General features: G+C 42.9%; 1 protein-coding gene across 2 annotated transcripts in view; it reads left to right on the forward strand.

Moving 5' to 3' along the window:
• LOC112138743 overlaps positions 1–26,812 on the forward strand; it is a 78,149-nt gene extending 51,337 nt beyond the window's left edge. Inside the window, exons 2-5 of one of the 2 annotated variants that reach the window (XM_024261373.2) lie at positions 5,523–5,627; positions 10,604–10,737; positions 17,991–18,115; positions 21,223–26,812. In XM_024261373.2, the coding sequence (XP_024117141.1) occupies positions 5,523–5,627; positions 10,604–10,737; positions 17,991–18,115; positions 21,223–24,497 (3,639 nt within the window). In that variant the 3' untranslated portion in view covers positions 24,498–26,812. Of the gene's footprint in view, positions 1–5,522; positions 5,628–10,603; positions 10,738–17,523; positions 17,717–17,990; positions 18,116–21,222 lie in introns of those variants that run through there. The other variant, XM_036215574.1, reaches the window with a different exon arrangement.
• Positions 26,813–27,068: the final 256 nt, after the last annotated feature.

Raw genomic sequence — 27,068 nt, forward strand, 5'->3', positions numbered from 1 at the left:
GTAATTAGTTAGATTACTAAATTACTTGATTTATAACGCCGTTAGTAACGCCGTTATACTTAAACGGCGTTAGTCCCAACACTGCCCATAGGTCATAGGAGTATCAAGCCACGTGAGTTCTGCCCCAGTGGGAGGGGCCTGCCTTTCGCGTGGTAATAATTTTGTTGATTGAATTCAAAGGCCAGCTGATAAATCCATTTTTAGAGTGCAATATGCAGAAGGCTGCTAGATAATGAAAAATGTTGGTTCAAAGGGGAGACAGGACAGAAAAAGAGTTCAAATGTGTGGTTTCAGCTACAGCGAGAGGAGAAGAAATCTGTTGTGTCTTGTTTGGCTCTTGTGCCGTTGTCTAGTGCAGTCCTGTTTTCCTTCTTCTTGGGTTTGTCTAGAGATCATTTGCTGTACTCCATTGACATGAACCACAATAAGGCACTCTGCGGCTGGAGTGATTTGTAGCCAATGATGAAATGACTTGAAAGACAGATGTGGAGGTTCAGAGGAGAGGCAGGAGGGGGAGAAGACAATAGTTGAAGATAATAAGGAGGCCGTTTATCCTCCGCCATTCCTTCAGTGGCCAATCTTCCTCCCATGTCTTGTTTTATACGACTCCCTTTTCCTCTGGTCTCCACTCTCTATTATTCATCTTCTCTTCATTGTGTCTACTGTAATGTTTTATCTCTTACTCTCTGTTGCTCAGACACACAAATGAACCATGAAATTTTTGCCTTCAAGACAGTTAATGACTGTTAGCGCATGCTCCTCTGTTGGTGGTAGATGTGCACAAGCATGTGTGGGCTCTGTAACATTCTGTCTTTGGTTCGAGTCAGGTCCAGTAGCTGCTTCAAAGAAGCCCTCCTTTTGTTCAAGCAGACTCAGACTGTCAGGGAAAAAAGAGGAGAAGTCTGCCACAGGACTTTGGAGAAACATCAAGTGATCCTCACAGAGTCATCATACAGCTCTGAAGTAATGCTTCATCTCACAGTTCTGATGGTTTTCCTCATAATTTTCAGAGTTCCGGGGAAATAACATCATTTTCTTGTGATTGCTGGGAAGAGCTCGCTGAAGCGTGGGGCCTTTGCTCATTTATTTTTGGAAACTTTCTCCTCATCAAAGTAGTTGAACAGAAATGATTTCTACTGGCATAATGAGCCCTGACCGAAGGCCTTCCTGACTTATGATAGTAATAAATGAATAATTATTTTCTTCAACCCTAGGTCCCGCCTGGGACTCCACTCATCCGTGTGAGCTTCACAGAAGCTAAACCGAGCAGAAGGATCATTTCGGGAAACTCATCTTTAAGTTTCTTTTTAAATTCAACTTAATTTAAAGCTCTGTTCAATGAAAGCTCATGTTGCATGTTAAAAAAAAAAACAACTAACTACAAAGCATGGTAAAACCTCAAAATGATTTTGTAAACTTAAAATCATTCAAAGTTTATAAAAAAAGAAGTTTGAAGCTAAGGCAGCTAGCTCCAATAGGAGGAGGGGTTGTATATGTGGCAAGGGTAACGCTGAGCCTTCTCCATTTAATTGGCATTCACCAGATCGGCTGGTTTAAGTCAACTACGCAATTACGTTGGGGATAAAAGGTGCACTGGTGAATTGTAGAGATTGATGCTTTTGCTATGGTGGTGGATGCATAGATTACACAAGGGAAATCGCTGTTTAGGTAAGCAGGTAGGCTGTGTTTTGTGTTTCTGATGAAAGGGTAATGTAATGTAAACATACCTATGATAGCACAAGGGTTACATTTTTTTTGTAAATTACTTTAAAAAAAAAGTATCATTAATTTGCTGGATAAAAGCAACTTGTTTATGAATACCATTGCAGTGCTTAATGTTCATGATCATTAAATCAAATCAATTTTAGAATCTTATTACAATGAAAGACGTATTAATATTCAGGTAGAGTTCTTTGCTTACATTCTGCTACCCTGAACACACCAGCAACAGCTGATAGGAGATGGAAGCACGCTTTTTGAATGTGCTTACCTCTCAATAAAGAATGCAGTATCTGTGGAGGTATGTGTTCATTTCCATCCCTCTCTGTAATCAGCTTACTGTCATGTCTCCAAGAACACTCATGACTTCAAGGACTGTCCACTTCAGCAACATATGCAATCTACGGAGAGCAGAAAGGGCCAGTCCTTCACTCAGGTCTAATTTCCAGTAAAGGACTTCACAAAGAAATAACATAATATAAATCATAATATAACAGAATATATTGGAGGGGGAACCTTTGGTAGTGGATTGAAGGTGATTAATAGTTTTCTTTTCACTTCCCAGAATGCACCTGGTGTTGCTGAATGAAGTCAAGTGTTAAATACATCCTCGTGTGATTGCATGAACAACATGCACTCCATTTCCTTTCAGTTGCAGCTTTTCCTATCCCAGCAGAGAAGTGGCGTCTCTCCTGCGTTTCCAATGCAAACAGTTAACAATGAAGCTAATTAAGAGCGATAAAACACTTAAAAGCAGCCTGAGTCTGGGGCTGTGCGCAGACCTGTAAGTGTGCTGATTATCAGGGAAAACACTTGTGCAAACACGCAGCAGCAGCATTGTGTTGATAGAAACTGCAGTAAACTGGGATTACAGAACCCCCCCACCAACACCACCACCACCCTCTGAGGGGGGAAAGAAAAGCCTAAACTAACATCAGTAACATCATCTTTCTGAAATCTTCTCATTTGACTTTTCATTTATTTTGGGGGCCAAACATTTTAAAGATGGCTTTCAGTTGCTGCGGTGGGGGTGGGGGGACAGGGGCAGTCGGGAATTGAACAACTTGATGGTTCTATCCACATCCTATTGCCCAACCACCTTGATCACGTTTTCTCTGCATTTTCCTGCTTCAATTTGTCATTAATGCTGAAATGTTTCGAGCTCAGAGAGAGCAGAGCCCTCGGGGAGAGCGACACGGACAGATCAGTCATTTAGAAGAGCAGAGTCGAGGAAAGCTTCAGAGCAATCCAACACCACATCAAATTAGCTCCAGCTTAGTTTCTGCAGAAACATCACATTTCAGCGCATCAAAATGATCCCAGAATAAAGACTATTTGATGCTTTTCTGTCTTTCCTTCCTGCAGTGAAGCAGCAGAGACACAATTAAAAGACTTCAAATCCATTTAGTATTTTTCTGCAGGAACTGCTGTCAGAGAGAACTTTAGGAACCCGTCCTAAATGGTGAAAGACTTTTGTTGATGAGAGTTCAAATCTCCCAGTACTTTCTTTAATTTTGCATTGTTTTCTTCGTTTTAAGGATGGAGCTGGCTCCGCATTACGTTTTCAAACACACCCGAGACCACCAGAACCGAACAGAAACTCACAAAAACTCTTTACGGATTTGAAGGAAGCAGAAAGGAAATTTGATGTCATGCAAGCTTTGATCATAAAGTCGTTCAGGATTTTTGCACAACTGTGAAAAACGTTATTTGTTTTTCTGCACTAAAGTGTCCACAATGTCTTGTTCCAAAAACTGAAGACGTAACCTGAAAGCTATTCCAGTCAGAGCATGATAGGAAACAAAGCAATGTGTTCTCCTCCTTACCAAACTTCTAAAACACCTGACCCTAACCCCCAACCATGTAGGGTACAAATCAGATCACAGAAATTATTTGTTTGAACTAAAAATAAAATACAGCTGAACTCCTTCACTGATATGATCAAAATATACATATTATGAAATACTTTTTTAAACAACAGGAGCACAAACGGAAAAAAGGAAGTTCTAAACCCATAAAAAAGAAGCAGTTCATTAATTAAGGAAAGTGATCTCATACTGTATTATTTGCTATTATTAATGTACTTCATGAAAGAATCACCTATTCCAGACCTTTTGTGTCTGTCATCTCTGGAGTCGAAAAGCTGCAAGTTATCCCAGCAAAGGAGAGTCACAGTCTTCAGATGATGGTGATGAGGATGTCAGAAATGCAGGCGCACAGTTGTGGTCAGGCTCAAGCAGGTCAGGGTTTCCTCCCTCCACCTTTCCTCAGAGAGTCAGTCCACAAATCTGTCAAATCTGTCCCTCAGCTGGATGAAAACAGGAAAGATAAATGTATGTCAAACCTAACATCGATTACATTAATAAGACAATGTTCCCTATTTTTGAAGAAAAAAAATAATTGAATTTCCTAAAAGAAGCTTCAGATGGATTAACTATAGCTACCCAAGCCCCCCACCCCACCCCATTTAGTGGACATAGAAAGCCATCCTGAGCAGCTAATGCAAGCCTGCGACGTCTTTAATGACATAATGCAAACCAATGCGGCCCCTGATTAAATAATGCAAATGTAATGTTGGTTCTGTAATAGAATGATGCCACATAAATTTGTTGGTTAATGGGATTACAGAAGCTGCAGTAATCAGGAGTCAGAGGATCTCTTACTAATTGGGGCGGGCCGAAGAGGCGCAGAATGACCTGGAGCTGTGAATCGTCTCAGGAAGATGGAAGTGACCTCTACTAAAGGTCACGGCTAACTTTTGGGGACGACACATTTTGGGCCAAAGGAGAAGGTGCGCACATGGGAATGTGGACTAAAAGCACTGCACTTAAAACTGTGCCTTCATTTAGTCGTCAAACAAAAAGAGTCGAAAGACCCCATGACAATCTGAATCTTTGTGCACATACACGTGCACGAGTCAAACAGCAATAAAAAGCTCAAGCTAGAGAAAAATGCTTCTCAAAATTGGACTTTTAAAATCACTTTTTGACCACCCAACTACCACATGGGTCCATAAGTAATGGTGCTTTCACACAGGACCCTGATTGGTTGACATGGTGCGTCAATCAATCAAGGACTCTGCTTTGGGCACCTGATGTTTTCAGTCACTAGATCAAAGGGTAGAAACGGAGATTCAATATAGCGGCTCAAAGCAAGGATTTTTGTCCTGAACTTCCGCGGGGTTTCCAGAGACTGTCCTGGGTACTGATGGGGAAAGGCCGGATACATCCTGGACAGGTCACCAGCCCATCACGGAGTACATGGGGCTGGATTGACAGCTACGCTAGCCAGCCGCCCAGTGGACAGCATAGCGAGTCAGCGATCGCTGCTGGACAGGCTCTAGCAGAGCTAGTGAGGTGTCCTGTCCAGGATGCAAGTTGCTCGGCAGAAGAGCTCACTAGGCCACTTTGCCTGCGATTAGCTCACCGGCAGGCCGGGGAGCCGGCGTGGGGGCAGTTGTAGCACACATGGCCGCTCTAGCTTCAAGGAGCTCATGATTTTGCTTTTTTTTAAAGACTTCTTTGTCTCTGGTTTTCAGTTCATCCACTTCAGGCGTTTTTGTTGCTTCATTTTTTCATATTTAAATGTATTAAATCTTAAGTTTCTGTCACGAGCTCCATGGTCTCCTGGTCTGCTGCACTTTCAAAACTAGCTGTGCAGACATGCGGGCTTTCCAGATTCCTCAACAGTTCATTTTTGGGAAAAAGAAGGTCATTGGGAGAGAAAAATCCTGTTTGTGGGACATACATGGTAACATTTCATGCAGAGCAGCTCCTTTGAACCTCCTTTCTTCTTTTGTGCAGGAGGAAGCAGACTCGCGCTTCTACTGTGAGCTCTGCAACAAGCAGTACATGCGACAGCAGCAATTCGACAACCACATCAACTCCTACGACCACCACCACAAGCAGGTAAGTGGGCATGGTGCCCTCCAGCCACAGAAGTGCCAAAACCTTGGATTCTAAATAGCTTTACTGAGAAATACATCTCCTGGTCAATGAGTTATGCTAACCATTGAGAATATTCATTATTATGGTTTTAGGCTCATGTCTTCATCCTTTTTCCAATCTGATCCAGAAAAAAACACTGTCCTAACACTGTGTCCTGTTTGGGTTCAGAGTTCTGCAGACACAGGAGCCAATATTCAGTCAGCTGATGGAAAAAACAAAACCGTCACCATTCGGGGCACATTAGATGGGACGGGAGACGGAAAAGGTTAGATGGGTAGAGAGCGTGCTGCCTGAGAGATCAAACTGGAGCTTCCAAAGTGGTGATGAACTAGTCTAGGATTAATGAGTTACAGAGACAGAAGTCAAGCTGTGATTCCTGTTTAAACGGGTTTTCCTTCTGTGGGACTAGTCTGAGAACCTTCTGTCTAATTTAACAACATCACCACCACCAAGACGGAGTTCCTGCAACATTGGAACCAGACAGAATTTAAAGTGCATATGTTTTATTAAGCTCCAGTTTAAAAAGTGGCTAAAAGAAAAAGTTAACCCAAACAATACAAAGAAAAATCCACAGAAAACAAAACTGACAAATGAAATGTAGTAAAATCAGTTGAAATGATTTGATGAAACACAATATAAAGTCTGGGAAATGACAGGATCAGATGAATTCGTCAGAAGAGGAAGACATCTTTCACCATGACACCAGAAGAATAAACTCCAGCCAGAGTAGAAGCTTTAGCGAGGTGGGGGGGGGGGTCAGTCACTGACGAGACGAGTCCTACAGGTGGTCCAGCATGCTAGAGCGCAGCCCTTCAGAAAAAGAGTGTCATGATTACGTATGTTATGACCCTTTTTAGGGAGGAGGGAAAAAAATGTAACAAAAAGAAAAAATAACTGGGAGGGTAACACTGTCCACACAGCCATTTTAACCCTTATGCTCTTTTATGAGGTCCAGATGACCAAAGGCTCACATTGACGTGTTATTCCTTCCATGACAAATGTGGATGAAGGCAGACAGGATTTCATGTCTGCTACGGACACCAGTGACAATCCAAAATCATTGGGAAAATGTGTTTTTTTTGTTTATTTTTTATTTACTTGTATCAATTTGTAAAAGTTGTTTTTTGCTTGATTGTATTAATTTGTAAAATTAATCAGCATGAACTTGTAGAGGATTGAAAGACAGGCATCTCATCAGCGTCACACGCTTCAAACAAATCTTTGTATTTGCTTATTTGTGTATTCTGTACATTTTTTGTATATCATCCAAATGGCAAACTAAACCAATAAACCTAAAGTTCAGCCCACCGTCATGTGGGTCCAGATGACCCCGATCCCAACGTCAACATACCAATAGGTTAAGGTGACAGGAGTCACAACACAAACCTAAGGGAATAAACCTAACAAAAAAGTCTGACTTCTTGTTCGAAATAATTAACAGAAAATCTCATGCTTCATAGAAGACAAATGAGTAACAGATAAATATTGACCAGAACACAACTATTCAAATGTAACCAAGGACCACAAGAACAAACGTACACTTCAAAAATGATATATCTTTAAAAATACTTAATTTTGTGTGGTAAGCTTTTTTTACTTGATAAGAATTGTTAAAATAAGGAAAAATAAATCTAAACTTTAGAGTAGAGAAAATGTCTTAAAACAAGTTCTTAAACACTCATTTGGAGTCCATTATAAGAACAAAGCTGTTAAAATTAGTTTCTTACTGCTTATTTTAGTAATTGCTTCTTACTAAATTTGAGATAAAAAGTTCTTAAAACAAGGGCAAACGAGTAAGAAATACATATTTTCTTATTTTAAGGATTCTTTTGATTAACTTGAAATGAGATAACACTACATTAAACAATGAAATGAACTCAGATTCAAACAATCTTTACTCCTCAAAATCCTCAAACAAAAAGAAATGACTTAAAGGGTTGTATACTTGAAGAATGTTTAAAAAAATAACAGTAATTTTAAGAATGTATTGATTCATCTGATGTTACGCTAGAGAACTATATAAATGTTTGTACAAAAGTTTAAGTATGTGAGCCTGGTTTCATACGTTTTTATTGCTAAAATTTGATGTCTAATATGTTGTCTGATTTAAAAAAAAATCTCAGTAGGTGTTTTTATCTTAATATACATACAAAAACAATAATTTTAAGTTTAAATAACTAATTAAGAAATAAAAGATGCATAATCTCAAAACAAGATTTATAACCTTACACAGTATATTCTATATGAATCTCTCTCTTAAAACAAGATCAAACATTTTTTGGGCTAATTTCTAGTTTTTAATATCTTGGTTAGATATTTTTTTTGCGTAACTATGGAAGATACTTAAGTCAAGAAAAATGAGAACTAAGGAGAGGGAAAGGACAGGCGTTTGGGCATCTCTCCGTCGCTCGTGTACCCTTCAAGCAACAATGTGGCCATGGCACAGTGGTAGGGGGGTCAACCTCTGAATGGAAAATTGGGATTTGGTTGTCAAAGTGTCCTCTGGGCGAGACACTGAACCCCACCTTGCCTCTGGTGGAAGATTGACTCCAGAGTTTGACAGCAGTGTGACTGTGAAGCACTTTGGGCCTTTGAGGAAGTCAGAAAAGCGCGACACAAGTATACACCATTTACCATTTAGTACAGGGAAAACACGTTAAGTGTTGCGTCACTGCTTAGGATTTCCCTTTTACCAGAAACGTGGGAACACTGCTGACCCGCTTACGAAGATGCCTGACCAATCCTAGCTTGCTGGCGGAATCTGTGTGTCATTCATCAGGAGGCACCTGTGCACGCCCTTTAAATACCTGCCCCAGTAGCCTACGTACCTGTCAGGAAACAGGTGTTCTGGTGAATGCCGATGAAATGGAGAAGGCTCGGACAGGACGGTGGGGGGCGGAGTCACCTGTCAGGCTTTGACAGGTGACTCCCCTCAGCGACAATCAGCTGTTTTATACACGTCACACTCCACCACCTGGTGACGACTCTGATGAAGACAGAAGGTCTCCGTTGAAACATGTCAGGTATGAAACAACCGAGTGTCTGATGAAAAAATAATCAGAATAGTTATGGAGAAGGCTCCGCTGTGTCCTTGCCTTCAATGAAGTTTCCCATTAAATTGATAAAATTGGTTTCATTTGAGTCCTAAGTTCCTCTGAAAATGCCTCTGGGTGATTTATTTTAAGGTCTTCTTCAGGATTAGGATTTAAAAGGTCTAAATTAGACATTGACATCTATTTAATCTGAGAATTTAGCAAAACACTGGAGAAGGTCTGATATGAATATGGTTGCAGAGATTTACAGAGAAAAGGATGAATCTGCTCAGAAACAGGTTTTCCTTTCTTATCTGAGCAGATTTCTCCCTCCGGATACGTGTGTGTGTGTTTGTGTGTGTTGGGGGAGTGCAGAATTATAGGAGCTAGGAGGTATGTATTTTCTGCAATTATCATTTGTTCACTTGCAAGCCATAAAAGAGCCATAACATTTGAGCCGTGCGGGGTGGTTATGAGGTTTTCTCGAGGACAAGCTGAATTTAGGGCATATTGTTTGAGACGTTTGCAGGAAATGGATTTTCCAGCAGTAATATTCTTCAGCCGCTCCCATCAGCTAAGCTGCCCGTCCTTTAGCTGGCGGTCAGTCACGCTCCTGTTCATTTTTAAATGAACTCGTTTGCAGAGTTTTTGTTGCCGACTGAGATAAAGTTTCTTTCTCGTGATGAAGTGGCACAGATGTGAGACCTGCATTGGGGAGCACACAACAGAAGATCACGCAGTGTCGGGAGTTCATTAGGGTGCATAGATGCTTGTTCTGATTGATAGTGAAGGAAGAGCAGAAGTGCAGCCTTGAATTAAGGACAGCTGCCATCTTAGGCCCATGAGCCAAACACCTCAGGGGTCTTAAACTGCATCTAATTTATTGACATGGATGTGCAAAGCCCTCTGCTATTAAAGTTAATTATTTAAGTGTTTACATGCACAGAAAAAGTTTATTTTTTCATCAAGAATTTGTTATTTTGGTCAAATACCAGTTAGCTACAGTAAGATTAATAAATCAGGGAGCAGAGGGGCATTTTCTAATAATCACTGAATGGTTTCATGTTTGATTACTTACAGTGTTAAATATCAATAGTTCAGACTCAGTTATTTTTTGCTCTTTCACCAGCAGCACTCCTCCACACTCAAACCGAAACTGACCTCAGCCACAAACATGAAAAGACTTCTGACCTCAGTAACGATGACACAAAATGAAGCTTTTCAATCTATAACTCTAAATGAATGTTGAACTAAAAACAACAAGAGAAAATTGAAATATTTTACATGATTCTACACATTCACATCATGTGTCCGTGATGTGGGTGTGGCAAGTGCAAGTCATCTGTTGCTATGGATATAGTTTGAAAGTTTTTTCCCTGCTCACTAGTTCCCAGAACACGATTTTGTTACATTAGCCCATGCACAAACTCAGAGATACCATGAAGGGTTGTGGAGTTTGTGGAGTGTAGACTCTCCTGCAGCTCTGTGAGGTTTGCATTAACGCATCATTTTGCTCTCCCTGTCCTGCCTCCATAGCCCGCCTCTGTGTGTAGAGCAAACTTTAACAAACCCCAGCACATCTGTCCTCCTGCCGGGGTCTCTTTGTCTGCCTCCGTCTCGCATCTGTCAGTCGTGGTCTGCTCATCTGTTTGTCATTTCCACCAGCCACCTCGCTGCCTGTTGTCCTCCATCTTTTCACAGTCATGACATTATCGTTGAAGTTGGTGACACATACGCTCATCCCTGACACACAGCATCAGTGTCTCTGCTTTCCAGACAGAGCTCACCGTTAGTGAACAAAGACACAAGCTGCTCAGTGAGCAAAGCAAACAGGCTGATGAGGAGCAAAGTCTGTGTCACTTTTACTCATTTCACTCCTTACAGTAAGGACTCTTGTTTGTGCAGCGCTTGAAGGAGCTGAAGCAGAGGGAGTTTTACAGAGCGCTGGCCTGCAGGAGGCAGAGGAGGCGCAGGGGGAAGAGAGAAGAGATAACACTGAAGAAGGCGCATCACTACGATGAGACGAGGACAGGAAATTGGTGAGTACCATCAGCGGTTCCTTCTTTCAAGACCTCTGCTGCATAACTGAGCTGAGAACGAGTTCAACATCGGTCACATTAACGAAACAATAGATCCCAAAGCTTTGCTTCTCCTGAAATGGATCCATGTTTGTCAGTAACCTGTCTGTATGAACAACAAGCATACAGCAGACTGCACAAAGAGAGACATGTGGCAGCTCCTCTAATCATACTTTGGCTTGGTCGATCAAATGATTAAAATATGAAGAAAGAGAGAGCTGAAACCTGAACCTTCTAGAACATGTGTCAAAGTCAAGGCCCGGGGGCCAGATCCGGCCCTCCTGGTAATTCTATCCGGCCCTCCAGATCATTTTATTTTTATGCTATTAGTGTCCCGATGTCATCTTGCGCTCCTTTTTAACTTTTTAGGCTGTTCTGGAGTTTAGCTATTTTTTTCAGGTACATCCTAGCTGTTTTGGCTAACCTAGTTTTTTTTTTGTTTGTTTGTTTTTTTAGTTTTTTAGACTAATTTGGCATTTAGCTAATACTTTTTAGCTAATACTTTAGCTGGCTATCAGCTTCAGCATCTTCAACTATCACCACTAGCATCTTTAGCGGCCAAATTCAGCTTACAGCATTCACACTAGCATTATCACATATAATGATATATTTCTAGTTCATAATTAGTTCATAAATATGTTAAAATAGTTTTTAAAAAATGTTTTTTTAGTGTGTTCAATAAATGTGTATCCTGTTCTGACCTAAGGTGTGTTTTGGCCACCTGTGCGATTGAGTTTGACACCCCTGTTCTATAAGTTTAGAATCAAATACTACAGGTATGAAATGTGGCAGAAATGCTGCTGCACGTATCGTAGGGCGGTCAGTGGTGCATATTTATATAGCATTTTACAGCCCCTGTCCCATTCACCCATAAACACACATGCATTCACACTCAGCTGCTGAACAATTACACCAACCTATGGTTCACTGATTTGCCCAAAGAACCTGCAGTCTGCTCTACCTCTGCCCCCTGGCCGCCCCTAAACCGAATCCTCAGCTCTGATGGTTATTCTTCAAAGACATGTTTCTGACAAAAGTTTGCAGAGAACTGATTTTTACACCATCATTGAACAAGGGTAAATTTGATTCCCTTTTGTTTTTTAGCCCATTACATTATCAGGTTCTCCTCTTTGTTGCAGATGAAAGTCGGTTCATTTTTTTTCTTCAAAGCATTCATAGGAGCAGATTTCAGGCGTCTCCTACGGTGCCCATCACCCACCTGTGCTGCTCAAAACCTCCTCAATCCGCTTTGTGGGCGCTGGAACCTCAGCGTTCACTGCTCTTCAGCATTTCTCTGCTCCATTCAGAGTCATTTTCAGCAGCAGCAGGAGGCAGCAGAGAAAATAAACCCTGATTTGCCCTCTGCATGTGTCTGCTCAACAGAAACCAGCAGACAGAAAAGGTTATAGTTAGAGAACCGGGTCCTCCTCGGGAGACAAACATCTGGTGTGGGCAGAAACACAACTCTGGATAGATGCAGATGTTGTTTTGTATGTGGAAGAAGTGTTTGCAGATCAATTAAAGCTGCAGGAACCCACCCCCCCCCCCCCATTTAGAGCAGACAGGAGACACAAAAGTGGAAATAATATCAATAATGTTTATGCCTCATGCTATTCAGCGCTCCCAGGGAACTCTGTGCTTCAGCGTGCTCAGTAATTTCAGCAACTCTTAATGGCATTAATGAAAGGTCTGACAGACACGCCGCGCTGACACGGGGGCCTCAGAGGTAGGGGTCAGGACTCCAGACTCTGCACCACCTTTACATTTCAAAAACACTTTTCATTTTCATAAAATTCTACTGGATAAGATCAGACTGAATTTTCCTAATGATGTTTACTATCGGTACTTGACATTACTCCACCTGTGGGATGAAATCAGAGCCTGAAGGAGCACAAACTTAGCATTAGTTCAGCCTGTGAAAGCATTTGAAACACATGGCAACAACACGTTCTCATAAAAGAAAATGAAGATATTTGATTCACCTGACACCAATCAGTCAATCCACCACCTTTTTCCTCCTTTGTCTTAAGCAGCACAAAGAGCCTCACTCAGAGTGAAGTATGTTTGTGCCATCCTGTCTGCATTAACAAGCGTTTCTATCTGGACCGGATCTTCTGTTTCTGACCCTGCTTCATCTATTTACTGCCTCGACCCTCGCCTGGACCCTGACTACTCTAGTCTCTTTTTGGATGATCCCATTATTGTGACTGATCTGACCCTGATTCAGCTTTGTGGACTTTTAGCTATGCTTAGATCCTGTCTAAACTAATAAACCTGCTGCACATGGAACCAGCTGTCTGTTTGTTTGTGACAATAATATGATGCTTTTTTTTCTGCTTTTGACCTATTTTCAAAAGCATTCCCATTTTGTGCCACGCTTGTATTGATACTAGGGTTGTGTCAAGTGTTGTGGTTTTGAGGGCAAGTCAAAAGAGAGCAGACCTAGAAGTGAATGATCAAGATGAACAGGAGAGAAACAGTCTTCACAGGAACAGGTGCAGTAACCTTTTCCAACCACTCAGAGGAACAGAGCTCTTGTATGGAAGTCGTGCTTGTGATGACATCACTGCTCAGACCTTTGGCTGGTGAGATGGAGTATCGATTCCCATCAGGATGGAAGTTAACCAAAAATTGCAGAGAGCAGCTGAGAGAAGGAGAGGATCTCTAGGGATTTGTGCAGAGTTCTGGAGAAGATTGTCCATGATCCATAAACCTGGTCCTCAGGGCTGAAAAAAGTTGGTTAAACAGGATCCAATCCGAGATATAGGTGAGTAGTACTCCCAGACAAAGGTACAAAGGAGCATTCTGAGGGGTAAGTCAAGGAACAGAAACAGGTGGCAAATACAGGTATAGGGGATTATTGTCATTGCTAGTGAGCTGAGATGTTTCAGCAAAGACTCTGTTGCAAGAGCTGGCTTATAAAGTGCAGTCACAGGTGGCAGGCATCACCTAAAGACAGACACACTACATTACCAAAAGTATTCTCTTACCTGCCTTGACTCATGTATAAACTGAAGTGCCATCCCATTCCAAACGCATAGAGTTCAATATGATGTTGCTCCACCTTTTGCAGCTATTCCAGCTTCAACTCTTCTGGGAAGGCTATCCACAAGGTTGAGGAGTGTTTCTAAGAATTTTTGACCAATCCTCCAAAAGAACGTTGTTCAGGTCACACTGATGTTGGTGGAGAAGGTCTGGCTCTCAGTCTCTGCTCCAATTCATCCAAAGGTGTTCTGGGGGTTCAGGTCAGAACTCTGTCCTCCATGTCTTTATGGACCTTGCTTTGTGCTCTGGTGCACAAAAATGTTGGAAGAGGAAGGCCCGCTCCAAACTGTTCCCACATGGTTGGGAACATGTAATTGTCCAAAAGGTTTCATTGAGAGTTCCTTTCACTGGAACTAAGGGGCCAAGCCCAACTCCTGAAAAACAAGCCCACACCATCATTCCTCCACCACCATACAGTCTAAAATGTACCGTTCTCCTGCAACCTCCAAACCCAGACCGGTCCATCAGATTTCCAGATGGAAAAGTGTGATTCCTCCCTTGAGAGAGGCATCTTCACTGCTCTAGGGTCCAGTGATGGCGTGCTTTACACCATGCATACAGGACTTTGCATTGCACTTGGTGATGTGTGGCTTGGATGCAGCTTCTCGGCCATGGAAACCCATTCTATGAAGCTGTGTTCTGTACTTGGGTTAATCTGAAGGTCACATGAAGGTTGGAGCTCTGCAGTGATTCACTGTGCAGAAAGTTAGATTTCCTAGGAACATGGAGAGGGTGCAGAAGGCCTGGTGGTAGCAGACTGGATGTCTTGATCCATGCACGCAGATGGAGAGCTAGGACCAAAGTTAGATCTTGTTACTTCTTTGTTGATGTCAATACTCAGAACTGCCTGAGATTGGGACAGAATTAACGTCTACTACAAAATGTCCTGTTTGCTGAGGTGTGGTCAGTACAAGAGCACATGTGAACAGAGCCTTGAGATGTAGGAAGACCCCCTCAGCTCCCTAAGATGTCTCTTGAATGAGGTAAGTGCATGTAATGAGGCAGTGACTACCATAATTTTTAAAAATTACAGAGAGAAATTAACAAAGCCCCAAAACCACTAGATCTACTTGCACTTGTTTTGGCCAATTGAGCATGGCCTGGGCTTTAGCTGGATCCATCTTTACCTTTTCCTACTATATAACAACCCCCAGACAGGATATGGAAGCTGTCAATTCATGGCTTCAACATACACCTGCTTCTGGAAATAAGATTTCTATTGACCAAATGTTTTTATGATAACACTCCTGCTACTGGTTAGTTCGACTAGCATAGATGCAGGCATGCCAAACCAAGCAGATGTCTCGTCCAATGCACGGATTTCACCTTGCTTAATTCATGTGACCATCTGCAGTTCGCTTTCTGGCAACCTACATGACAAAAGACACTAGCTTGTCAATCACTTCTGCTGGATCTTTCTGCACCAGCATTGTCTTCTGACAGAGTAAAAGCTGATGGCATTTCATAAATTTGGCTGCGATCATTTCTTGACTCTCTAAAGCATCATCAATCTCCGTTCTCTTTGCTTTAGTGCGAATCATTTTCCTGGACACTTGCACACCTTTCCGTCTTTGCTCAATAATCCATGATAGCACGAGTTCTAATTCTTCGCTTCCTTCCTTTGTACCTCCACCAGACAATCGTTTGCTAGTTGTTAATCGTGTTTCTGCTTCCATCTTCTCCCTTGATGGCAACAAAATGTTGCAAGCAGAGAACCTACATGCAACATTCTCTGATGCGTTTACGATCCACCCCAAAATGTCGGGCAGATTCCTTTGCCTAATGTTCATTGGCGTATGCCACTGCACAGAGTTTGATAGTTGATGAGATCAAATGAGCTTTTCTTGGCCAACGCTACACTAGCTTACAACATAAATTGTTACAATAGACACCCCGCCCCCTGACCTCGATAAGATGGGCGGATCTTAAAGGGACCCGGGTGCTATTAGACACTGGTGTGTAATAAAACAAGGACTTGTTAGACCCAGCATTTATTGTAGATCGCCGTCCATTAGAGACCAGCCACTGGTAGATATGCGGTAGTTCTTTGATTTAGGTCTTGTTAACCAATACAAGGTTGCAAATCCACAATCTTCTTTTTAACAAAGAAGAATCCAGCACCCCCAGGTGAAGAAGATTGGGGAATCAAATTAGAGGCCATACAGATGGCCTCCAGGTGGCGATATACGAGGTAGCAGTTTGATGAAGCAATCGTAGAGACAATGGGGTTGAAAGATGTCCTTGTTAAATACTTATTTTAGATCATGGTACATTGCTGGCCCCTTAGACAGATCAGGATGTCTCTCCACAGTTACAGTGACCTTGTGTGGGACCTTTCATAACACAAAGCAAGTTATCAGGACATGCAGCCTCCCAACTCAAGATCCTCCCACAAACCGGTCAACCTGTTGCGATCCTTGCCTCTGCTCCTGTGTGTTTCTCTTTTTCCACTCCCTTCTCAGTTGAAGCCACTTCTCTAAAAAAGACAGCAGAATGAAGCCCAGCTCATGCGATCGATCTCCACCTACTGACTCTTTCTCCAGCCATTTGGATGATTTTGCACCTGAAATTTCTGCCCATTTTCTGTTAAGTCTGTCTGCCTGCCCTGCTCTCATCCTCAGCCTTGCTTTCAGCCTCAGTCATTATTTCAGCCTCAGTCATTCTTTCAGCATCAGCCATTCTTTCAGCTTCACCCCTTCTCCAAGTCTCAGCCCTGCTCTCAGCCATGATTCTTGTGGGATTCACTCAGCGCTCAATCAATTCTGATTTTAATTCACTTCTGCCATTTACATCAACCCAACCTGCTCATTACAACAGTCCCTAACCAAGACAGATCGCCTGGCAGTAATTGGGTGACTATCAGTTGCTCAAATCTAAAGAAACTGTGGTAACTGAAAACTCATGATCCGCTGGACTATGATTGTGTTATTATTTCTCTGTAGGAGGCATGTCTGATCATGTCCTCTGAAAAAAGGAAATATTCAAATACCCATCGACGGCAAACAGAAAACTCCCATTTACAAGATAAAGGTAATCCTTCTCATCAGACAGACACTAGTTTCTGTCAGTTAGTTCCACGGCCACTGAAAAGGAAGAGACGCTCCATCCTAAACCAAGTCGTAGAACTGACCACTGAATGCACCATGGCAGAAAGGTTTCTCATACTGCGTAAAAATGATTACTTTATCCAGAAAGAGAAACTTACTGTTGTTTATATCACGGAAAAATGTGCATTTTTTTTAACATTTGTGAGTTGCTGAAAAAATGCTCTGACATCAGAGACTCTTCACTTTAAAAAGTCACAATCGCAACAACATTATGGATACAAACGTTCACAATGGAAGCAGTTTGTGAAAAGCTTTGGTGCCTTTAGGATCCTTTGAAGGTCGCCAGTGAGCAGAAAGGTTTAGACCTTATAGTTAAACTATTTACAACAGGGCATCTGAAGGGGGTCCCAAGCATCACAGGACAAAACATGCACCACTGTTTCAGTCCAGTTTGATCCAGACTATTCCAGTGAGATCAAAACTCCACAGAGACCATATTCCACGGGGTGACCTTCAGACACAGTCTTATTGAAGGTAAAAACAAAAAAAGTAGACTCAGCAGATGACAGAACAGATCAGACAGCAGATTTCTGAAGGAAAAAAAGGTGGTGGTGGTAGTGTGTGTGTGTGGGGGGGGGCTGGATCAATTAAAGAAGAGAAATAAACCTAAAACGAAAGATTCTGGTTATTTTTATTAATCAATCTGGAATCAGTGAAAAACTCATGTTCACTAAAATATTTTTTAATAGAAATTTTCCTGTGTTTTGGCATTCCTCTGAACCCTTGACCAACCGCACCCTGATCTCGTCGCTGCCCTCACTCCTGAGCTGTGTCGCTGCCATTTTCAGGTTTGTTATTTGTCTCCCGGCACAAAGAGGAAGTGTGGCAAAATTGATTTTCTGCTGGATTTCAGCTGTGCTGCCAACCCCCACCTGTTCTATTCTCGTTTCCTTCTCTTGGAAACTCCCTCTTCTTCTCTCTGCTGAGATCTCTTTTGTCTTTTGTTCAAATTCATTCTTTCATTTGTTTCTCCTTCGTAATCTAAACCCCCATCACCTCCTTTATTTCTTGCCCTTTACCGCAGCCTTTTAAATATCGCTCCTTTTTCTCTTCTCCCCTCAGTGCTCCAGGTTCTGGTCCCATGTTCCGCTCTACCACTGTGGCGGTGGACCCAACCGATCAGTCCAGACCGGACTTTCAGCAGAACTGGGCTAATTCATCCCCCAGCAGCGCCTCACTGGGAACAAGTAAGAGTTCTCCAAAGCTGGAACTTCAGAGCTTAGTTTTGGGTGATGAGACTAAAGAGCTACTGCAGAACAATGATAATTAGCTGTAGGGATGACCTCAGCAGGAAAAAGAAGTGGCAACTAAATGACAGATGCTCAGGTCCAGCAAGTGGAAGTGTCCTGTAAGTTCAAGCATGGAGATGAAGAAGCCTCTCTCTGAAGAGGCCTCACTGGAAATGTGAGCAGCAGTTGTGCTCATCTGACCGCAGACAAAAGTCCAATCCAAATTCTTCCCTTCTCCCTTCCCCTTTTATCTATCTCTCCAAATGGAGAGTTCTGGAAAAATAGTGTCTCATAATGTGCATGTCACTTTCACTGTATGGCGTCACCAATGATCGCTGATCATCTAGTGTTAGCGCAGAGCTTCCAACGCTTGAATATACATAACCACAGCGGTTTTATAAACTTTAAAAAGGTCACGCTAAAACAAAAAGTAATTACTTACATTTAAATGTAAACTTCTGTGGTTCAGAGCACACCCATTTGAAGAAAAGCGCTTCTCCGCGATGCAGCTCAACGTGGTTGGATCTCTCTGCTTGGAGGGTGGGATCTTAAAAAAATATTTAGGACACCACTTCCACTATGAATGCCCCTTAAAATGGAAGGGTAGGAAGAAGGGAAGAATTCAGATTTTACCAGACTTTTTCCAAACGTTTCCGGACTTCTAGTGTGAGCTACAGAAGCTAGCTTCCTCACAACTGTACTTTAAGCCCCACCCCCTTGTAAAAATCTTACAATGTTTTTTTTTAAGCTACAAACACTTGAGTGTAAAGTTTAACATCTGACTTATTTAGGAGAAATCCTGACACTTGAAGATCAGAAGAGAGCCAGAAGATGAGTTTAGAGAAAGTGGAACATGGTAACATCATTAAACAACCAGGTGTAAAAAGCAATCTGGAATGGGCGGGACCTGTCTACACACACATTCAGTAGTTACAAACATACCTGTTGGCTAAAATAGTCTTCACATTTAAACTAGTCAAAATGTACACAATACAACTGCAGCTCACACACACATTTATGCATATAAACCCGTACATGTAAAGCCTTTCATTCTGTCACGCATACTGAGTGCAAAGGTGAGCTGACACTTGTGCTCAGGTAGATCTACATCTGGAAATCGAAAGTCCCTTTATACAGTCGCAGCAATGTTGCCATTTTGTCTGAAAAAGGTCTATTAAGCTAAAAAGCTAGAAGAAACTGCCAAGGGCTGGGTTATGAACATTCCCAATAGAATAATAGTGAACTGATGAGATTGAAGAGAATTGGTCCAGGTCTGGGCATTCTTTTGGACTTTGAAGATTGCCGTGTTCATTACTGGTTTATGTTCCGCGACCATAATAACTACAATGTTCTCATGTGATCTTCCCTGTCTCTTAAGAGTTTATGTCGTTTGGGGTTGTTGGGGGGGTTGCTGAGAATAAAGAACAAAACTCTTCAAGTAAGAAACTGTTTGCCTTTTAGTAAGGTCATCAAATGCCATTTAATGGACAACTCCATTATTGACCTGTGCAAATTACTGTTATTCTTTAGAATCTTACTACTGATTGTGAGCAGACCAGTGGGAGACAGAGAGCTTATGTAAACGCAGACTAAGTCAGAGATTGTGGTTCCTGTGGGTTTCTGGGAAGTCTAAACTGTCACTCCATCCTTCACTGGAGTCTGATTCTGGAGCAGAAGACTTTGACAGCTCAGTTTAAAGTCAATTCTCAGCATAAATGTATTCTCACAAGTGAAAGAAGAGCAGCATAATTCATCCTTGCTTTCTAAAAAAAATCTTAAAAATTCAAGGGAAAAGAGTCTGCTCAGAGAAAAAAGTATTAAATGAACTTAAAACCGTCACTCAAGAAAATTTGAATCATTAATCAAAGCAGATGGATGAGAGCGCTGCTACAAAATGCCTATTGAAGAAAGCTTTAGTCTCTGATGAGGAACTCTGAGCTCAATCTGTCTGCTTGTCAAGAACTGGTGGATGTGGGGCCCAAAATGCATGAGACTGGGTTGATGCCGAAAACGTAAAACTTTGATTAAAAAAACAAAAGCCCTAAACTTGAAAAACCCATGAATAAGGAAAGCAACAACAACAGCAAACTTATTTCTTAAACACACTAAAGATCAGGGCTGGGTATCGATAATAATTTCAGGAAAAGATTCGATTCCCCAGAGCCTGCATTGATTGAATTCTGCTTTTTTAAATTCTTTTAATTCTTCAATTCAATTTTGAGTTTACACATTTATACACATTAGCTTACAAATACATTAATAATTTACTCTATGTTTTGAATATATTAATATTAATCTGATCCAGTTCACATACTGTAAATCTATCAGTGAAATAATGAGATTGTTAATATCAACCAGTGTTACAAGGATTCTCTAAAGGAGAAGTTCTAACTAAAATGTTCAGATCATTAACATTGTAAACATTGTTCTGCTTCTCTAGGAGGACGTTTCAGTTTGGACACTAGGTGGCGATCATATGACAGCATTACACATTATTCCAGAAGAAGAAGACAGTATGAGGGAAAAATGTGTTTTAGACCACAAATGGTTAATTTAAAAAATAAAATTTCCTAAAAGAGTTTAGAAAATTCATGTCTGTGAGTTTATAAAGATGATCATCTAGTCAGAATGTATGTTTAGGTCGCGGAGTGTTAGCATTAGCTGTCTAAAGGGAAATTTCGTTAAACGTTAGCATCAAGCTAGAAGACTTTAGCTTTATGTGCTAAATCAATTTATTTTTATTTATCGATTTTTGATCTTTTAAGCTTCAATCAATTCAGATCAATTAATCTAGTTTATTAAACCAGCCCTATACTAGGATAGTTGACTGAAGACAGCTGTGGATAATTATCTCATGAAACCAGATGAAACTGTGACAAAAACACAAAACCTGACCACGGTACTCTAACTGAGATAACCCAAATCTAAGGGCACAAACCTCACACTGCTGGCCTATAAGGTAAAATCCTGTGTTTGTGTTAGAAGTTTTCTGAGTCCTGCACATTCATGCAGCAGATGTTCCTGTACATGTCACCTCCTTACCTTTCTCCTTTCCTTCTGTCCAGAACCTCAGAGCCCATTCCTGACTCTGGACCTGGCTCTGGAAACCAGGCTGCTTCACCCTGGGTGGACTTACCAACAAACGAAGGCAGACAACAAGAATGGGGATTCTGGCATTGTCTACTGTGGCCAGCACCCAGCGGACCGTGACATGGGCTCGGGTCACACCGGAACCAGCCCCTGTGCCTCCACTGCCACAGCCAGCCACTCCCTGTTCAACCAAACAGTCATGACCAGCAACTGCAGAAAGCCCCCTGACACAAGTTCAGTAGACACTACCATCAGCAGCAGGATGCTCCTCCCAGGTGCCAGCAGGCTCCGCCCCGTCTCTTTCTCCCTGCCCAAACGAAGCACTGTCCTGCTGCACCAGGCAGCCGCCATCTTCATGCAGCCTGGACTAGTTTCAAATTTATCAGGGAAACCCGGACCTGCGACCACAGCCAAAGGACCCTCAAGCCTGGGGGGTGGAGGAACCGATGTGGGGCTTAAATGTCTAGTAGCAACAAAAACTGCAGGTGTGAATCATTTCAATGCAGAATACTGCCAGAGTGAGGACTCTAAAGCTCAGAGCGGGCCTGCCAGAGCCTCCATTGCTGTGGGACAGTCCCATGTTACGTGTTTGGAAGACACATTACATGGGACTGGAGCCCATCTCTCCCTCTTTGAGGGAGGTGGGACTGACGCTGATGGGAGCCCATTAAAGAGAGGCACGCAGGTTTCTGATGGTGGGAGATCCCATTCTGCACTGGGAGTCAGTTTGGACTGTCAGATAGGTGCCAAACCAAAGCCACTTAGGTCAGATGTCAATCCACAAACCTCCCACTCTGGTGTTCTTCCACATCCAGCTGATGCCCAAAGAACATGCTACTCTGCATCTGCCCCTCCAACTCGCTCCAAGGAGCCTTTCTGCCCTGTCTTGAGCCGTGATTGTAGCAGGGTTTTTCTCTGGCCAACCGAGATGATCAACTACACCAAGAACTCCCCCCCCATTTCGTACAGTGTCAACCCTCTACTGTATGACTTCAGAGCACATAGCAAGGCCAAATATGATAGGGCTGGGAAAGGAGCCGGAGCACAGGGAGGGGGGCAGAGAATGAAGCCTTCTGACTGCCAAAGGAGGCGAGGAGACGAGGACGGGGGAGGAGAGGGAAAGATGGATGAAGGGGAGGAGGAGGGAAGAGAATCAGGAAGTCCTGAGGACAGGTGTGGTGCCACCACCTCCACTCTGGAGGGGTCAGGCTGCCCCCATCAATGCCCTATGAAATGTGTTCCCATCGCTCCTGAGTGCCTCACTGTAACCACATCAGGCCATCAAAAATCCCAATGGAGGAGGAGGGGGAAGAAGAAGAGGGATGGAGGCAAGAGAGGAATGAGGAGGAGAGGGAGGAGGAAAAGTAGGAGAACAGGCAGCAGAACAGGCTCTGAAAGGGGACGGAGGAGTGTGGGTGCAGATGAGATGTTTGAAGTAAAAAGAGATGAGGGAGTGAGAAGAAAGAGTCCCCCTACAGAGGAGAGGAGAGAAAAGGAGCACAGTAATCTTTCTGAAAATCTACTGGTGGGAAGAAAAGAAAAGAACATGAGGGGGGTGGAGGAAAGGATAAAAGGAGATCAGACGGACCGAGAGGGGCCAGGCTGGAATGACAAGAAGAAGGGCGAGCTATTAAGTAATCTTGCAGTGAGCGGGTGTAATCGCTGGAACCAGCTGTGTCTGCAGGTGGAAATGGATCAGGCACAGCAATCAGCCTCAGGGTGGGGCCAAGGGCTCAGAAAGCTCCTCTGCGGGGGCACAGAATGTAGCTCAGTGATTAGCCCTGTCCACAAGCCTGTGGTACAGATGCCATGCTGTCCTGCAATTACATCTGGCCCTTCCGAGAAAGCCGCAGAAAACGGAGAAAGAAATGCCAAAGCGGACAAGGAGGACGAGGAGCAGAGGAATCTGAGGAAGACCCAGATAAGAGCTGTGCGGGATACCCAAGAACAAGTCTGCAAACCACTGATTAGTTGTGTTACTTTTACCCGTCAGGACTCAGCTCACCGGAGGGAAATGAATTTTCTTCCTGAACGTTACAGAGCAGCAGAGTGCGATCCAGCGATTACCCCTGTCCCTTCTTCTTTAACAGAAACAGACTGTAATCAAAGACAAACAATAACTGCAGGACATGGCGCCCCCTCCTGCCGCTTTGCACAACAGAAAGAAACGGAGCCGAGGATTAGAGCGGCAGACATTATCCTCCCCAGTGAGGAGGCTTCAGAGACGTGCCACAGGGTAGCAGCCACCAAGAGGGTGGGGGCCCAGCAGGAGTCAGCAACGCCGAGGAAGAAGAGGAGAAGAGGAAGGAGACAGACAAGGAGAGCTGCTGTTCCAGAGCAGGCTGCTGGTTTCATATCGGACCTCAGTGAGCCAGAGTCTTCTCCAGACCACGTTCAGACTCCAGGTTTAAACATCTTTTACACAAATGACAGCGCCTCCGCAGGCCTGGAGGGGGGCAACTGTTCCTGCAACAGTCTCATAGAGCAGAGTCAGGGGGGAGGGACGACTGAACCCAATGATGGATGTCACAAACTCCTCACACCGGTTTCCAATGCAGTACACTGGAGCACAGCAGCTGCTTCTAACAGAGGGAAGGATTTCACCGACTCAACGGACGGACAGCCTGTCAATCTGACCAATACACTCTCTGACTTCACGTCTGGGGGGGTCAGTCAGGATGCCAGGTACGTCTGGAGCAATGACCACGGAACTAAAGCAGAACCTGTTGAAAAGAGTGTGGAGAGGTGGGGAGATAAGGAGGAAGACAGGAGGCGTGTAAAGGGGAGACAAGAGGAGCGGTTCAGAGAGACTAAGAAGGAGAAGATAGAAAGGGAAAGGAAGAAGGAAGTAGAGTTTGAGCATCTTTTTACAGAGAAGACGTCCTCGTTTCCTCATCACCTCCCTCAGCAGTGCATCCCTCTCAATGCTCCTCTCCTTTTTCAAACACCTTTCTCTTCTCCTTCCTCTTTCTCCTTCCATCACACCATAATCCAGCATAATTTCTCCCTTCTTCCACCTCCATCCCCCCTCCCTGCTCTCTCCTATCCTCACATTCTTCCCTCCTTCTCTCCTCTTACTCTTGACCCACCTCCTGCTGCTCCTCCTCCTCCTTCCTCTGTCTTTACATCTCTCCCCTTTCCTCTTCTGGATCATCCTGCTCCTTATCCTTTTATGCAAGCCTTTCACCCTGTTTCTGGTCATCCCCCATCCCCATATCCTCCTCTCCTGCCCCTACGGGTGCTGTTCTGAGAGTAACACCAGCTGATGCTCCCAAAAAAACCTCCATCCGCATTTCTACTCATCAGAGAACTGTTTAGAAACAGAAGTGACGGTCCAAACTTCCCAGCTTCAAAAAATGTTGGCTAATTATCCTCATCAGCTGTAATCCGGCTGTAGATGAGGCTCAGGTGTACAGGCGCTGGATCACAGTGGGGACACACAGCTGGCTCTGTTTCTCCCACAAATCTTTTTTTAGTTGAAATTTGCACCCATGATTGCCTGCAAGGCATGCTGGGGGTTTTCTGTGCTTAAAGAAGTGACATCTCATCACAAAACACAGGCTGTCTGCTGCACTTAAGTTTACATTTCTTCACTGGACAACAACTGTGTCTCCAGCTCCTGATTCTCAGGCAAACATGCAGAGCTATGTCTCATTGAAACACAGCGTCTGGAAAGCCTGTAGTTGTGGGATGACTTGTCAAAGAAGAGAAATCGTTTCCATGTAGAAGATGGATTTAGATTTTTGCACACAGAGAAATAGCATCCTTTACTCTTTGGGTCTCTCATTTAGGCTTTCTCTACTGTAGATGAAACTGACAGAGCATAGCAGTTACATCCTAGTACTGTCCTCCGTACATTAAAACAGTTTTTCTTCAAAAGAATTGTAAACAATCAAAAAAGAGCAAAACAATCTAGTTTACTGATGTGAATTTGGTATTAGTAGTCACTGTGAATCACTTTCTTCACATTTCTGCTTTTATTGATCCTTATATCAAATAACTAAGAATGATTTTAACCAGAATAAACAAGATTTAAAAAAAAATAACAGAAAGTTTTCGTCTTTTGTCACCAAACTTCTTAAGCGATACGGTTGTGGACTGAAGCAGGTTGTTTCTGATGTCTGATCTGTGAACCTGATAACAGTCTCAGCTGGTGAGATTCTCCTCCATGTTGATTTTGCACTCGACCTGCTAATCATATCAACAACATGTTACTGGTCAAAGCTGAGTCTGCGATTGGTTAACACGATACATCTTCTTTGTCAAAGTTCTCAACGCTCGAAATCTGCGCCTGCCAGATGTCAGCGTAGTCCCCGAAGCTTAAAACGTGCCGTAGATCATGTCGGGGCATTGACTTAACAAATCATGTTCAATGTGAACCCAGCGATCCTGTTTGGATCTGTTGTAAAAGTGTTCCCAGAGGTCCTTTAGTAATGAATAAGTCAAAAATAAACCAAAATCAAAAACCTTCTAGGGCTTCGTTTCTACAGAGCAGCAGGAGTTCATCACCTCTGAATTTAGACTGTTGGTGCGGAGTAAGCCTGCCCTCTTTTTCATCAGTCATAAGTTTCCTTCTCCCCTGCTAGCTTACAGCCCCTCACAATCCCAAGCTAACATTAGCGGTACAACAAAAATGGTTAGTAATATCATTTCTATCCAGCCGTACAGTTCTGATCCAGATTCCAGCTCAGACGAGGAAAACAAAGACGTTCATGGATCTATTTGTCTGGTAGTGGATGATCAGAATGGAGTGGAGCAGGGAGCTTGTGGTTCCCACTGTAGCATCTGGGTCACAAATACCAATTTCATCTGCTCCTGATTTACAATGATTTGAGTAAATAAATTATCAGAAAAGCAATTTTAAGCATTATTTTCCATGTTCTTCATCATGGGAAAAATTCCATCAGTTTATCTTTAAAACACAAAAACATTTTCCTTGGAGTGGGTCTTTAAGGATGTTTTTCTTCTTTGTTTTTTCATTTTTTGATTGCTTCATCCCAGCTCTGCAGCTGATTTTGGCTCTGGGTCTGTTATAAAGCAACACCAATGCCCCCCCGCCCCCCCCCATGCTGTCAGTCAAACAAGAAGATCCGTCCTCTTCTACGGTGAGGATGTAGAGATGCGGCACCTCCGCTGGAACGTCTGGCTTCATGTGAGCAGATTATTTTGCTGAGACGAAATAATCCCACGTTCCAATTCCAAATCATAGGCAGACATATTTTAAATAAGAGCAAGCGTGCACCCCAATCACCAAACACCCACAGCAGAGCCCCCACATCCACAGACTGACTGTTTGCACACAGATGATGACGCGTACATTTAAATTCTGAGGTTTGTTTTGAGATGAGCACAGTGCTTCTTTAATGTATTTTTGTAGATAACCTCAGATGATAGGGGTTGTTTTTATATCATGTGTGTCACTAATCCTTCCTTCATGTCAAAGGTTTGCAGACTGAGAAGACTGTGTGTAACCTGGACAAACATCTGCATAGATTCTGTCTCTGTTAATGTAATTGATGAGGTCATCCATCTTGAGAAATTAAAAATAAAGTAGAATTTCTGACATCCCAGTGTCTCCTAGTTCTTCTTGTTACATCGATCATGAAGATTTCCCTTCGGCATCTGTGTGTGTTTGGTGTTTGTGTGTGAGGTTACAAACTCACTGGATTTCACGTCCTCTTCGTTACAGAATCAGCATATCTCTGCAGTGACTTATTGCTTGGAGTTTGTTGTTCCAGGTGGTTGGGTGGGGGGGTGGGGCCTAATCTCTGCTTGTCTCTGAGGATTTTTATTGGTACAGGAAATGGCTTTGAGGCGGATG

Source organism: Oryzias melastigma, linkage group LG15 (genome assembly GCF_002922805.2).
Source record: "Oryzias melastigma strain HK-1 linkage group LG15, ASM292280v2, whole genome shotgun sequence".
NCBI classification, from domain to species: domain Eukaryota; kingdom Metazoa; phylum Chordata; class Actinopteri; order Beloniformes; family Adrianichthyidae; genus Oryzias; species Oryzias melastigma.